The 16,218-nt window shown below is 51.9% G+C and overlaps 1 protein-coding gene across 1 annotated transcript in view; it reads right to left on the reverse strand.

Annotated features, from left to right (window-relative positions):
* Positions 1-7,732, reverse strand: part of SELPLG (selectin P ligand) — a 9,129-nt gene extending 1,397 nt beyond the window's left edge. Inside the window, 2 exon segments of the mRNA XM_059408618.1 lie at positions 1-538; positions 7,565-7,732. The exon segment at positions 1-538 is cut by the window's left edge and continues 7 nt beyond it. Of these exon segments, the coding sequence (XP_059264601.1) occupies positions 1-533 (533 nt within the window). The 5' untranslated portion in view covers positions 534-538; positions 7,565-7,732.
* Positions 7,733-16,218: the final 8,486 nt, after the last annotated feature.

The raw sequence follows: 16,218 nt of genomic DNA on the forward strand, positions 1-16,218 counted from the left end.
TCCGCAGGTTGCGTGGTCAGTGCCTCTGTGGCTGCTGGCTCTGTGGACAGGGCCTCAGTAGTGGCCCACTCTGTAGACAGAGCCCCCTCTGTGGATGGAGCCTCTGTGATGAGAGGTAATGTAGTGGCCGGTTCTTTGGTCAGTGGGTTCAGTGTGACAGGAATGCCTTGTGTGGTCAGTTCCATGCTCATATTCCCCAGGGTCACCCCTCCTGCATCCAGGCTAGCCGACTTCCCTGTGGCCACCTCCAGAGTGTCTGGCTCAGGATTTCCATGCCCCAATGTTGCCAACTCCGCCAGAAGTTTTGGGGTCAGGGCCAAAGACGCAGGGTTATCTGTAAGCATTTCTGGAGGGCCTGTGCCTTCTGTAACATAGTCATACGAGTCCTCTTCCTGGTCCTCATCCACCTGTCTCCGGCCCCGGGCAAGCAGGGCATCTGGGGCCTCCTGAGTTCCATTCTTCCCTATCCCCCACAGCTGGAGGCTGCTGTCAGGGCCCAGCAAAATCAGAAGAAGGAGGACTTGCAGAGACATGGCACCTGGGGGGAGACATGGACAGAGGGACATCAGGACAGCCTCACCCCTGGGCTTGCCAAGCCCCCTCTACTGCATTGGTGGACAGCCAGAGCCAGGAATATGTCTGATGGGGCAGGCACCTAGCGTCAAGCATCTACAGGACCCAGCGCATGCCTGGTACACAGGGCCTCCCCCACAAAGAGCAACTATCATTGTTTAGCAACATCCATAGGCCCCTCCGGAGGGCCCCGCCACTCTCCTCTATGGTGCCTAGAAATTTTACCTCCCTACCCTTGGTGATTCAAACTGCAAAACTGTAGGCAAGACTCCACTGAGCTATAGAAAACAACTCTCAGAGCTTCTCATTAAACAGTTATGTCACCCCTTGTGATTTCTAGTCTTGCACACATTCATCATCTATCACGAGCCCAGTAGTGCCTGCTTACAATTCATGGATAGAGCCATGTACATATATTGTCCACGGATGGGGTCCACAAGCCAGCGAGTCTGGAGACCATGGGTCAACAGGATCAAGCTGCTCGTTCGGGCCTTTGGGGCCTTTTGGAGTCTGCTCCTGACCCGTGTCTCCACATCCCTCTCTCCTACTTTCCTTCGAATTGTCTCCCGCCCTGCACAGGGCTGGCCTGTCCCTCAGATTCTCATTTTTTCCCATCCTCTCTCAGTGTCTCTGCTTGGTTTTGTCCTCGTTTCCACAACTGGGATGACGGTACCCACCTCATAGTTTATTGTGAGGTCAAAACAGGCAGTGCCTACGAACGAAGCCCTTAGTCCTTCGTTCCCATTGCAAGCTCCAGCAAAGGGCAGCTACTTGGGCTCCATCAGTAAGCCTCTCCTGTAAGTCTGTAAGGGCCCAGAGCCTTCAACTGAACCATATGGGGCCAGGAGAAAACTCCCATCTCTTCAGAACGGTCCTGCCCTCCAGGAGCTGACAGTCCCCTCACTTGCCTGGGGGCCCATTCTCCTGGAACGCTTCTGCCCCCTGACCAGCCCAGAAAGAAGAGTGCCTCTCCTTTCAACCCTCCCCTTGGTCTTTCTTCCTGGCATTGTGAACATCCGTGCTCTCCTCATGGTCCCCCTGCACTAGCGGGTTGTTTGCGGGATTCAGAATCGTGCACTTGAAGAACCTGTGGGGAGTGACAGCTGTGCTCTGGGCCAGGATTGAGGTATTCCTGGTTTTCTTGGACCTTATACCCTCAGCAGGGCACAATCCCAAGCACTGTGTCTGGAGCAGAGCCTGGGTCATTTCCAATATTTCCCTTGTACCTCACATAATTTAGAGCAAACCAGTTGTTCTTCCTCCTTTGAGTGACTGTAGCTAGTACTCAAGCAGTAGGGGCTTCCAGGCTCAACTTGATCTCCTTCACCTGTTAGTTGACGTTAGTTTCTAAAATGTCACTCTGGGGGCATCTGGGTGGTTCAGTGGGTTAAAGCCTCTGCCTTCAGCTCAGGTCATGATCTCAGGGTCCTGGGATCGAGCCCCATATTGGGCTCTCTGCTCGGCGGGGAGCCTGCTCTCCCACCCCCGCCTGCCTCTCTGCCTACTTGTGATCTCTGTCTGTAAATAAATAAATAAAATCTTTAAAAAATAATAAAAATAAAATGTCACTCTGATCATGTCTTAAAATAATTCCTTAAACAAAACTTTAGGATACCGGCACCAGACACATCAGGCCTTCACAACTGTTTTCATTTTATTGAGGAGGGATAAGCTCAGACAGGTAAAGCAGCTTGCCCAAAGGCACACAGCTGGCAAGTGGCAGAGATCTGACTGGAGCCCGGGGAAGATTAAGGAAGCTCTGTGGAGAAACCTGACCTAGCTGAATGGCTTGGAAGAGACCTTAGCTGGCTGGTTTTGGTTTCTGTGGCTGGGATTGGGGATCTTAGCTGGCTGGTTTTGGTTTCTGTGGCTGGGATTGGGGACCCAGTTGAGAGAAGGAAGGCAGGGTAAGAATAAGAAGGACCTTGGGGAAGCTGGGTGGCTCGGTCGGTTAGGCATCTGACTCTTGATTTTGGCTCAGGTCATGATCTCAGGGTCGTGGGATCAAGCTCCCGGTCAGCTTAGCACTTCACACAGAGTCTACTTGAGATTCTCTCTCCCCTTCTCTCCCTGCCCCTCCCACCTCAATAAATAAATAAATCTTGAAGAAGAAGAAGAAGGAAAAGAGGAAGAAGAAGGACCTTGAGGGCCATCTCATCCAGAAAGTTCTGTCCCATATGAACTAGGTGCTATGCAGGGCACAGGACTGAGACACAGACCATGTGGTCAGACAAAAACATGTTCAGATCCCAGCACTGTTCCTTCTAAGCTGTATGATCTTGAATTTCTGAGCCTCGGTTTTCTCATCTGTAAAATGGGGATACCGATCTGCATCTATCTCATTGAGCTATTAAAGGAATGATGGACTCAGATGATGGACTCTAAAGCTCCAGGCTTGCAGTAGGGGCTTAATAAATGTATCCCTCCCCCCCACACATGGGCATGTGCATTTTTTTGCCTCCCAACCCGCCTTTAGGAGGCAGAGTGTCTTTGCACAGGGGTGGAGTTCCTGCTTGGGGGTAATCTCTGCCTTACTTTGCTTTTGGGGGAGGCAGGGTGAACTTTAGGATCTGTATTTCAAAATTACCAAGACTTGTACCCACCACCCCCACCCACTTGGCAGTTCTTGGTTCCTGGAAGGCAGAGCCCTCAGCCACTTCCTGGAAGCAGAGAGGGTGGGGACAAAAACAAAAGGCCCCACCCCTGGTTCCTGGGTGGAGGATGCACCTTGATGAGTCAGGACCCAACTTTCTGTAGTCTAGAGACGGGGAGGAAGGCGTGGAAGGGGCGGCTGCCCTCTCCCTGTGCCCATCCCCACCGTGCCCAGCATGCACAGGCAGCTTGGAGGGGAGACCACTCAGCAGCAGGGTAACCCTAGCAGGTTGCCTCAGTTTCCCTAACTGTAAAATAAGCAATCTGGCTTGAAAGAATACGTCTGGATGGCTCAGTCGGTTAAGCCTCTGCCTTTGGCTCAGGTCATGATCCCAGGGAGCCTGCTTCTCTCTCTGCCTCTGCCTGCCACTCTGCCTGCTTATGAGCACACTCTCTCTCTCTCTCTCTCTCTGACAAAGAAAGAAAGAAAGAAAGAAAGAAAGAAAGAAAGAAAGAAAGAAAGAAAGAAAGAAAGAATCTGAGAATCAGATAGCATGCTGCAGGGAAGGTCTCTGATATCTGGCATCCAGTAGGGGTGTTTTACTGGGGAACCCTCTTCGGGGCTGCGGACAGAGATGCAGAGGAAAGAGAAAGCTCAGGGTCAGGGAAGGTGTGGCCGCGGTGGCCTCTCTACCTCCCCCAGGGGCAGTGAGAGATGCCATGGGGTCCTGCAGGAGAGCAGAGAGCGCCGTGTGTGTGGAGATAAGACAGGGCACACCAGGAAAGCCCCATCTCCCAGCCCAGGTCTATTTGGGGGCGACAACCTCGTCCAGGGTGTTCCCACTGTTAGCGCTCAAAACCTCTCATCCCCTTACCCCTGGCCTCAGTCCCTCAGCCTCAGGCTGGTCACCTCAGCCTGGTGCCTGCCACTCCACGGGCTTCAAGGGAGAGGGATGACAGGGACCATGAACACCACAGCCATGAGCCAGGCTGCAGCTGGGCAGGCATCCGCTCATTCTACAGGAAGAAAATCCAGCTCCCGGGGTTTCTGGGGCTCTGAGGGGGCTGTGCAGGTGGCAAGGAGAGGGGCGGAGTGTGAGCACTGTGTCTGGCAAGTAAGATCCTGACTTTAATATTTGCTAAGATCAATGTATTGTTATACAATGAGAACGGCGTATCAGAAGGCTGGACCATTCCACACCTGCACTGGGTGCTACGATTCCCATTACACAGATGAGGACAGCAAGGCTCAAAAGACTGAAGGCAATTCCTCAGAGTGGTGAAGCCCTCCCCTTACACCTTTCTCTTCCCAGAGGCAGGAAGGCGGTCACTCACCACAGGAGAGGGGCTCTGAGAGAGGGAAAGAGCTGCTACGTCCTGTCTTCCTGCTTGTCTAGCGGAGTAGGTCAGATATGCCCCATTTCCTGTCTTTTACCCTAAAACCAGGTTGCTTTGCTGGGGCCCCACCCAGGCTGCGGAGGGGCAGGCTGCTGGCAGGGGCAGCGGAGGGGTTGGGGGGCCCTGCCCTGCTCCAGACACAGCTGCAGGCGGCAACCCCAGCGCTGCTCGGGAAGGACACCATGGCAGTTCCAAGAAGCTTGGGACTTCACAGTCAGAATCTTGGATCCCGGGAATCCCTGCACTCAAGAGTTTGTAAGCTTGGGACTGGAAAGACAAAGCATCTCAGGGTGCGGATTGAACAGCAGGCCGAGAGAAGGGGAGGCTCCAGATCAGCAATTAGGTCAAACCGAGCCCCAGGTGTCCCCCACTCCTTCCACCCCACGCTGACCCCAGGGCAGTTCTCAGTCCTGGCAGCCAGGACAGGCCCTGGCCCAACTCGGCATCAGGTCCAGCGTCAAACCCGATCAAGGCTCAGCTCTGGCATGCACAAGCTGTGTGACCTTGAGCAACTGAACTCACCTCTCTGAGCCCCAGGGCCCACATCTGGAACTCAAGGACAATGATAGCACATACACTTTGTGGGGTGGCTGTGGGTCGAAGAGAGCTGGTTCAGGTTGAGTGTTTAGCACACAGGAAGTGCTCCATAATGGCAAGCTGTTGTCTCTGTCATTCTGCAGAGACACTGTGCCCCGTGTTCCTGCAGAACCCCACCCTGGAATAGCTTTGACATACCTCTGATCTTGTCTGACAGCGAGGGCGGCCTAGGGAGCCCTAGAAAACTGTCTCTACACCAAACCCCGGGCCAACCCCAGCTTGCAAATCACAGGAATCAAGTGTAAACCATGCTCCAGGGACTGATCTAAGAGCTATGCATGAATCACTGGCTCACCCAGGCCCTAGCACCTCCTCTACTAACTGCACGTGAAAGATGCGAGAGAGAAACCGAGACCCACTTGGCACCTAGCGTCAGGAACCCAGTAGGAGAGGGCTCAGCAACTTGCCCCTGGCTGTTCTCATTCCAGATCCAACTCACAGTCACCTCCTATCATCTGTTCTCCAGAGCTGAGCAAATGATGCCTCCTCCAAGAAGCCAACCTGGATTGCCTCAGGCACAATTGTTTATATCTTTAAAATGTTGTTTACTATCTAACACTCCATTCCCATTGACCCATAAACTTCAAGAGAATGGGAACCACAGATGTCCTGCTGCTCACGCCCCATGCTCAGGGCTTAGCAGACAGGCAGGTACTTAGATGGTATTGTGACATTTGCCCAGTGGGGCACAGGCACAGTGCTGCCCCACCCCCACCCCCACCAGACTGCAAGCTTTCAGAGGACAGGGTGTCCACAGGGTCCCCAGCACTGGCAGGCCTGGCCTCCTGGGGGCTCACCAAAGGCCCATTACAGGAGGGGACTCAGGAATGGGGTAGAGGCAACCGACATGTGTGTTCTTGCACTGGGCTTGCTGTCCTGCCCTTCCTGACTTTTCTCATCATCGCCACTGACCCCATCAAGGAGCCCTTTCTGGCTGCTTTTTTACCTAATTACCACCCATCCCCCTAAACTGATACCGCAGATACGCCTGTTTACGGTTCCGTAGCCCTGTGCAGGAACACGGGGCACAGTGATGGCTAAGATTTGTTCTCCTGCATCCACCAAAGCAAAACAAAACAAAACAAAACCAACTTTTACCATCCGGACCCTGAATTCGGCAGCCTAGCATAGAGGAGGCAAGGTATTTTGCACAAATGAATTCAAAGAGACCCACACTTGGTTTTAGTTTACCAACTGAGGATTGTCTGGAGAACTGTGTATGGACAGGCAGATGGACCAGCACACAGACACACCGACACACTCCAGCCATCCTATCTCCTTCTAGCCTGAGCCCCAGGTTCCACTGCCATCCTTTTGTTCAAGCTCAGCAAAGGAGACCAAGAGACCACGGCTGGGGTCACCCTGGGCTCCACGAGGGTTCTGCGGCTAGATGGGGGCGGGCAGTGAGTCCAAGGCCAGCCACCTCCCATCCAGGCCACGATGGGTCTGCTTCTCCCCTTTGAGCCTCAATTTTCTCATTGACAAAAGGGAGGCACAGCATTCCTGGATGACTGCCCGGCCCCTCAGAAGACCCTGCACCTGCCTGTCCGAGCTTCCCGGGAGATGCTCAGCCTGGCAGCCCAGTCCCTTCCGCCATCCGGGCTTCAATCTCTGCTGGCCGCTGGCCAAGCCTGGTGAGGGAAGCATCTACCATTTCGGGTGTGGCCCGGCAGCCCCAGAGGAAGCGGCTGAGGGGCCTGGGGCCAGGAGGGTCACCTCTTGAGCTCCCTGCCCACCCAGAGACCAGGTCTCAGGAGGCTGGAAGTCTGAGATGGGAAAAGAAGAAAACAAGAGGGTCAAGAAGAGGAAGAGAAGTACAGCAACCGGAGCCCTGATCATTGTTTATGTATTCTAATTATGATTATTTTCTCTTTCGCTAGCAGTATTAGTTAGTATCCTAATTCTAGTATTTTCATGATTTGCTACAGACCAGTGTCATCTTCTCAACTTTATAAAAAACATGAAAAACATGACTTTGGAGATAATATTGTTATGGACCCATAGCCTAAGAGGCCTCAGGATACAGCCTGCACCTGCCCTCTCCCTTTCGGGAATCACCCAGATCTACACCTACCTCTGCTCTGAGCCAATCCCCTCACCTCCCTGTGCCTCCCATGAAAGCAGGGCTCGTATGATTTTTAGGGACATCTTCCTGATTTCTGCGATTTTTTTCAAATTTAGAACCCCTCCCCCTCCCTCAAGCCAGCTGGTGCTGGCAAGTCTGCTGGGAGGGTAGGACGGAAGTGGAGGGAGGGAGCGGGATCCAGAAGACTGAGTGGAATAAGGCCATGACCTTGATCCTGAGCCCCTGGGCTCAGGTTCAGAGCTCAGGCCCTGCCCCAGGCTGGTCCCAGGCCACCGCCCTCCCCGACTGCTCCCCGCGGGTGGGTGAGCAGGCACTTACCTTGCTCAGCAGAGCATGGGACGGCTGCCTCGAGGGCCCAGGAGAAGCGGCTTCTCTGCCGTAGCAACCCGGGACGGAGCCCACACAGCCAGAGTACTGCTGTGGCACCCCGGCTGTGGTCCCGGACCCCGCCAACCCTCAACGGTCTGTGTGAAAGAAGGAAGCGAGAATGTGGTTACTCAGACAGGGCCACGTGACGGCCCACACCCCCTTGTTTGTGACAGCTTTGGTGGCGGTATGGATTGAGACCGGGTGGGTAGTAGGAGAGCGGGACCTGCAGAGCCCTCTCGGGTTCCGGTGACCGCGCACATGCTGAAAACCACACGGAAGCTTTCCTGGGAAGGGCTGCTTGAGAGGCACAACCCCACTGTGATGGGAAGAGGGGTGAGGAGGGCCCCACCCTGGACGGAAGGGAGTGACCGGATGCAAATGAGGATGGTTCTAGATTCTTGTCCAAGGCGGGAATCCAGGTGGGAGAAGCCATGGGACACAGACTTCCCCGAGGTTTACAGATCGAGGTAGCCGTTCTTTCAGGGTCCACCTCCAGGGGCACAGGTGGTCTTTTTAGCCATAAGCAGTACCTGCTCTGAGGAGCTACATGGCAAATTCCACTGGGGTAAGACCTGCTTATTTTATCTCCCCAGCCTGACTCGTTCATCAGGCTGGGTGCTCTGAGGTCCAGAAGGCAAGCTCTTCCGGGCTCCGGTCCTCGTGGAGCTCTTCCATCTGGTGGGGAAGCCGGCAGGTGAACAAGGGAACAGAGTGTCACCCTGCGGTGAGCTAAGGAGGGGTCCCTACCCTACGCTGGGCGGAGGACGGGGTTGTCAGGAGAATCTTCCAAGAAGTGGCTCATGATCTCAGGGTCTTGGGATTGAGCCCCCCATTGGGCTTCCTCATTGGTAGGGGGTCTGCCTCTCCCACTCCCTCTGCCCCTCCACCCAACTTGGGCTTGCTCTCTCTCTCTCTCTCTTTCTCTCTCTCACAACTAAATAAATGAATAAAATCCTTAAAAAAAAAAAAAAAAAGAACCTCTATTCTGGAAGCTCCCCCAAACTTCCCCAGTCTGTATAGAGAGAGGAACACTGAGACCCCCAGGTACATCAGAGATGGGACAGTCCCTCTGCTGGGACTGCCTTGGGTCCCCACCCCTCAGCCCTCAACCCAGCTCATCCTGAATCAAATCCACAGTTCTGAAAAAAACGGAGAGGTCCTAAAGATACAGAAGACAAAGGAGGGGGACTTACCTTCCCAGTCTGCCTGCGACTGAAGGACCTCTGGGGATTCAAGGCTTTCAGGCTTAAAACTGGGCAAGTCTCTGGCAAAGCAAAATAAATGACTTGGTCACCTTAGAGTGGGGACCGGCCCCTTCCAGGCCACGGGGCCAAGGGAGCTGGCCATTCACTAAATTCTGAATGGGGTGGCATCTGAAGCTGTTACCCCACCTGCAGCGCTGGGGTGGGAGGACTAGTGTTGGGGGGTTCCGGAACAAGCGGAGGCAGAGTCCCACATCCCCCAGATGCATCCCTTCCTCCCCCTCCCAGAAGCAGCCACAAGCTTCTTCTCCAGAGGGTCGGGTACAACCTGAGGAAAAGGAAACTGTACCACAGACCTGCCCCTGGTCCTTTATGCCATCTGTGAGCTTTGAAAACCATCCTAGAGCAGGACCCTTCGGGGGACAACAATCAAGGCCAGGGGGCTGATAACGGGCCACGTATGAGCTGCATGACCTTGGGCAAGTGTCCTCTCTCAAGCCTCGGCTTCCTCGCCTGCAAAGCCTCATAATACAAATGCCTAACATTTCCTTGGCCTCTGCCACACTCCAGATACTGCATCATATCAGCTCATAGAACGCTCAGAGCAGTCCTTTGGGGAAACTGAGGCTTGAAGTGAGGCTATGCCCTGCTCAAGGTCACGCAGAGTAGGGGGCAGAGCCGGGTCCAGGCAACAAGAGGAAAAAGCCCAGCCTCTCACCCACGATGGTCCTGGCTGAGTGGCCGCACGCAGCCTGTCTCCTCTGCAGGCCAGCAAGCCCCCAGCAAAAGGAAAGGGGATAACTCAGGGGCAGGTACGTGATTTCAAGGTAAGACCAGAGTGTTAAGCCTGTGTTTTCACGCTGGAGAGACCACCAAGGAGCCAAGCACCGATGCAATCACACGAGGGTTTTTTTGACAAGCTTAAGCTTGGGCCCAAGTATACCTGGCACAGCGGAATAGGGACTTGGACCCCGAATCAAATTACAGTCCGAGTTTTTAAAGGCAGAATAGGGATGGACTTGGCGGTGGGTGAGGACAAAGGGGATTAGGGATGATGTTAGTCTCTAAGGAATTTTGGAAGCAAGGTCTCCAGAACCTTGAGGGGCTAGCTATTGTTGGGAGAAAGATTTTTTATTCCCAATAATAAAAATCTTCTCATGAGACCGTTTAGATGTGTATCAGTGGGCCATATGCTTGGGAATGATTGTTGACACTATCTTGGAGGTTTAGAGATTAAGTTTCCTAAAGGAATTGTTAAAGTAGACTTACAGGATCCTGGTCGGACCTGTTGGGGTAGGGGGTCGGTCAGGGTAGGATTGTCCTTAGCAAAATCTCAAGGTGAGGGCAGTTGAGTCCCCAGGGGAGAGCCACTTGGTCTGTTTCAGGGGCTTGTCAGTAGGTAAGGAATTTTAATGATTTTCTTCTGCCTCTTTTTCCCACATCAGCTAAACTTGAGGTGGGATGGCCTTAATTTTCTCGGCCTCCACACAGAGCAGCTGAATGGGCTTGCCGAGGAGCGACGACCACTATGGCCCCGGGCCATCCTCGCGAAGACCAGAACAACCACCTCTCGTGAAACCTAAACCCTGTGAGATTCAAGCATTCAAAGTGAGCAGGTTTCTATGTCTGCAGGCGGAGCCCAGGAAGGGGCTCCTCAAATGCCTTCAGAGAGCAAAGCGATGATACTTGACTTGAGAGGAACACTCGAAAAAAGAGACCGGTTCCATCCTGATGGAGCGCGATCCGGGCGTGAAAGTCGCACGTACGCTGGGTGTGCACAGAGCACTCACGGGCAAAAGTAAAGATGTGTAAACAGGGTACTTTCAAGTGCGGGCCGGTGCTCAGAGGAGGCACCGAAGAAAAGGCTCCGGGCTCTCATCTCTGGGTGGCCCAAGGATGGGCAGCCCCTTCTCTTTTCCCATACGTCTTCCTGCCCCATATTTTTAGATTAAAAAAGTGTCTGTAACGACGTCTATGTCGGCTTTATGACCGGGAAACAGAGATGTTAAGCAGCACGAGGACCTGAGAGATGTCCTAGATTTCAGGGTGACTTGACATTTACCCTCTGTCTTTACCCGCCCAGGGGGCTTGGAGGACAGCCCCTCCCACAGCCCAGCCCAGTGTTTCTTGGGGTTTCCCACAGCCCTTTGGCCACAGCAATGAGACCAGTCCCATCACTTCCTCTAATGCTCAGCCCGAATCTGGAGGATTCTCTTGGGTCGGGGGGCGGTTAGGAACCTACTCAGATATCATAGAAAGCCCCGGAGGGCAACTCCTTCCCTAGAATAGGATCAAGGAGCTTTTTCTGTAAATGACCAGAGAGACGGCATCTTTTCAGCGTTGTGGATCTGTCCCAAATATTCAACTCCGGGATGGAAACAGCCATAGTCTATATGTAATAAATGGGTGTGGCTGTGAGCCAATAATATTTTCTTTAAAAAAGTAGGTGGAGGGCCAGATTTGTCCTACAAGCTGCGGTTTCCTGGCCTCTGACCTAGAAAAATGAGACACTGGCTATGGGGAGAACCATTTGGACTAAGGAATGAATGGGTCCCCACAAATGGGCAGAATGAAACACGAGTCCCCTTAAGACAATGCTATGGGCTTTCTCAGGGTAGGGCACATTTAGTGTACTCTAAGTGCCAGGCACTCGGATGAGCTGCACACAAGACACATACTGTTCTTGCCCTCTGGGGCCCTACAGATGAGTGTCCAGGTCAAAAGCCATCATCCAGGGCCACCGAATTAGCCAGGTGGAAAAACGGGGGTTGGAGAGTGAGGAGAATTGAACCCTTGCCTCCAGGCTGTTGTGTAGCTTTAGGGAATTCACTTGGCTTCTCTGAGATTGTCTCATCTCATTCCTGCTTAGTGCAAAACAGCGCAAGGAATAATCAGAGTCTAAGGGGAGACTGGGTTGCAGATGTAGGCAGAGCCCAATCGCTTCACCTCTGACTCCCTGAGTCCATCTATCCTAAAACTTAAGAGCAAATCCCACTATGGGTCTCAGGCCCCTTAGCCCTCAATGAATAATCCTTGCTTCAAGTGTAGGAGCTCTCTCCCTATGCAGGATTCAATGACTACCCATTGTTTTTATTTTATTTTTCAAAGATTTTATTTATTTATTTGAGAGAGAGAGAATGAGCAGCGGGGAAGAGCAAAGAGGAGGAGAGAGAGGGGGAGAGAGAAAGAGAGAGAAGCAGACTCCCTGTTGAGTAAGAAACCTAACTCAGGGCCTCATCCCAGGATGTAGAGATCACGGCCCGGAACTGAAGGCAGACGCTCAAAGGACTGAGCCACCCAGGCACTCCTCCCCATGGCTTTTTTTTTTTTTTTTTAATTTAAGATTTTATTTATTTATTTATTTGATAGACAGAGATCACAAGTAGGCAGAGGCAGGCAGGGGTGGGGGGTGGGAAGCAGGCTCCCTGCTGAGCAGAGAGCCCGATGTGGGGCTTGATCCCAAGACCCTGGGATCATGACCTGAGGCGAAGGCAGAGGCTTTAACCCACTGAGCCACCCAGGTGCTCCTACCCATGGCTTATAGAATAAAGACTCAAATGCCCAACACGGCAGCCGATGCTTTAACCCTTCTTCCTCTCCAGCCTCATGTTGCTCACATGCGCCCTTGTTCTCTGCTCCAGTGCCTTCTTTTTGCTCCTCTTATGTTTCCTCCTGACACAGGACCTTTGCATATACAGTTCCTTCTGCCTGGAGCATTCCTTACTGCTCATCACCTGAGTAACTCCTACTCACAATTTAGACCCAGTTCACCTGCCATCTCCATGGGAAGAGCCTTTCCTAGCCCGTAACCCCACTCTGAGATCTCAGAACACTGCCTCCCTCTCTGACATGCATGTCATTCCTTGATACCTATCTCTTCCTGGAAGCTCCAGAAGAAACCCACTGCCCACCATTGCATCTCGTGGGCCAAGCACAGCTCCTGACATACAAGAAAAACAATGGCTAACATTTTTCAGGAGCTTCTTCATGCCAAGCACTGTCCTAGGATCGAATTAAACAATTAAACAATTTAAACAAATTGGTAATTTAATTTGTCGCAATTTTCTCATGAAGTATTAATAGTATCCATATTTTTGGATGGAAAAAACCAAGGCCCAGAGAGGTTAAGTAACTCGCCTGAGGTCACACAGCTAGTAAGTGGGAGAGCCAGGGTTTAAGCTCTCTGATTACAGAGCCTAAATTCAATCACAGTGGACGTTCATTGAATAAATATACAAATTCTCCTGCTTCTCCTGGCACACCCTGCCCATTACGATTGGTCCACGGGAATGCCGTGGTCCCCATGTGAACTGCTGGTGTGTGGACCCAGAACTGCAGTCAGCAAAGTGTGTGAGTGTTATCGTCCTCTCTATACAAAACCCAGTGATGGGGCTAGCCTGGGACCCGAGGGCCACTCACAGGCCTTTTGGCAAACATGTGCTCCCAAGGGGTTCACTGACCCATTACTGCTGGAGCAGCCCTCTCTTAAAGCTCACAGGGCCCCCCACTTGGACAACCAAAGATCTGATATCTGAGCAATCTCCCACCTCCTTATATTTGGACCTTCCTAAATGGTCTTCCACACACTAAATGCAGTCTTGCTTACATGAGCTGATGGGTGAGAATGCTTGCCGCTGTCACATGGTGGAGTTCACTCTAGTTGGGTGGCGGCCTGTCTGGTTGCATTTCGCTCCACTTGTGCTTCTGGGTGGGCAGCGGAGGAGGGGAACTGTTCACTCCAGTGACAAGTACGATCGCCATATAGAGACAAGAAAGCCAGCAAAGCTTAACTTTGACCTGATATTTACCAGGCGTAAGCTGGTCAACCATGCATTCGGCTATTGAGGAAAATGAGGGGAAAAAAAAAATTAAATACTTGTGAAATCCTGAAATTTTGTGAATGGGCAAGACTGCACCTGATGAGATCTGAACATCTGTTTGTAATTTTGCTGGGAACTCACCATGGCCCCTCTCCGCCCCCCCGTCAAGACATCCATTTCCCGGAAAATGGGGGAAACTGTGGGGAAAATGGGGTCACATCTCCTAGAATCATGCCTGCCTTCTACAGTAGCCATTCTGCCTCCTAGGAAGCTGAGGCTTAGGGAAGGGCCCAGGTGTATTTGAGCCCGGGTTGGCCAGACCAGACCACAAAACCTACAGCTTCCTACCAAACAGGCATCCAGCTAGAAAAGTCTCCACCATGAGGATCCTCTGTTCAAAGGAAAGCAAAGATCTCATAGAGAACCGAGCTATTTTAATGAAGGGAGGTGGTGGGGGAGGGGTCATACCCAAGGGCCTGCCCTCCCCCCCTTCCCAACACACACATCCTCTTTGATTGAAAGGAGGGCTCACAGGCTGTGATTTGCCGATTTGAACTATCTAAAGAGGAAATGGCCACTTTGGGGGCCCATCGCAGCTGGGACTCAATTCCTCTTCTCAAATGAGAACAGAACCTTGGGGAGCCCTGGATTCTGGCTGTCGCTCTGGGCAGCCCTAGGAGCAGTTTCTGGGATGAAGGCCTGCAGAGCGAGGCTGTCCCTCCAGAGTAAACGAGAATAGGGGCTCTCCAGGGCTCACTGTGTCAGCGCGGGTGCTGGAGAGTGGCCAGCGCAGGGGCTGGTCCCCGACCTGGAAGGCCAGAGGGTCATCAAATATAGAAATATGTTCCAGACTCTAGTTTTTCCGACAGTAATAGTTGAAGGAATCAATGCCCCTGATGGCCACCCCGAGCACTGGGCATGGTGGCACAGTGATGGAGAACTACGGGTCTCAGACCTCAAAGGGCTCTGACGAAGGAGAAATACCAGCACAAATATGGAGTCTTGGTTGCAAACTCAGCTCAAGCTGGCTTAAGTGGCAGTAGGATTCCTGAGATAGCTCACGGATCTTCTGCATGGATTCAGGGAACTAAAGCGACCCAGAAGCCTTTTCTCCATCACTGCACACCTGCTCTGCCTGCTTGCTTGCTCCCAATATCCCCACAACTCAGGCCTCTGTAAGGGGAAACTCAAGATTTGGCACCGCAGGAGGTGGCTCCAAAGGGGACATTAGCCCAGCCAGGGGAGGGTCACATTCTGGAAGCAATGTACTATCGTGCAGACCATCCGTTATGTGTCTCCATCCCCAAAATGTGTTTTCATTCATTCACTTAGCAAGTGTATATGTATTTTTTAAAGGCTTTTTCTTTTGTTTTTGTTTTTGACAGAGAAAGAAAGAGAGAGCGCACAGGCAGGGGAGTGGCAGCCAGAGGGAGAGGGAGAAGGATCTCCAAAGAGCAGGGAGCCTGACGTGGGGCTTGACCCCAGAACCCTGGGATCATGACCTGAGCCAAAGGCAGATGCTTAACCGACAGAGCTAACCAGGCCCCCCTAGCAAATATTTTTCTTTTTTTTTAATTTAAATTCAAGTAGCCAACATATAGTACATCATTAGTTTCAGATGTAGGGCTCATTGATTCATCAGTTGCATAGAACATCCAGGACTCATCACATCACGTGCCCTCCTTAATGCGCCCATCACCAGGTTACCCCATTCCTCTACCCACCTCCCCTTCCTTCATCCTGTTTCCCAGAGTCAAGAGTCTTTCATGATTTGTGTCCCTCTCTCATTTCTTCCCATTGTTTTCCCTCTTCCCCTATGATCCTGTGCTAGTCCAAATATTCCATGTAAGTGAAACCATACAATAGCGTTTCTCTGATTGACTTACTTCACGCAGAATACCCTCCAGTTGCATCCACATCGATGTAAATGTAAATGGTAAGTATTCATCATGATGGCTGAGTAATAATCCATTGCACATATAAACCACAACCTTATCCATTCATCTGTTTAAGGACATCTCAGCTCCTTCCAGTTTGGCTATCGTGGACATTGCTGTGATGAACACTGGGGTGCAGGTGCCCCTTCTGATCACTACATCTGTATCTCTGGGGTAAATACCTAGGAGTGCAATTGGATACGGTAGCTCTATTTTTAACTTCGTGGGGAAACTCCATACTGTTTTCCAGAGTGGCTACACCAGCTTGCATTCCCACCAACAGTGTAAGTGTGCTACCGTTTCTCTGCATCCTTGTTAACATTCGTTGTTCCCTGTCTTGTTAATTTTAGCTGTTCTGACTGGTGTGTTGTGGTATCTCATTGTGGTTTCGATTTGTATTTCCCTGATGCCAAGTAATGTGAAGCATTTTTTTCATGTGACTGTTGGCCATTTGTATGTCTTCTTTGGAGAGATGTCTGCTCATGTCTTCTGACCATTTCTTGACTGGATTGTTTTTGGGGTGTTCAGTTTTTTAAGTTCTTTATAGGTCTTGGACCCCAGCTCTTTATCTGTTATGTCATTTGCAAATATCTTCCCTCATTCCCTAGGTTGCCTTTCGGTTTTGTTAACTGTTTGCTGTGCAG

The sequence above is a fragment of the Mustela nigripes genome, chromosome 8 (genome assembly GCF_022355385.1).
Source record: "Mustela nigripes isolate SB6536 chromosome 8, MUSNIG.SB6536, whole genome shotgun sequence".
Taxonomy (NCBI): Eukaryota; Metazoa; Chordata; class Mammalia; order Carnivora; family Mustelidae; genus Mustela; species Mustela nigripes.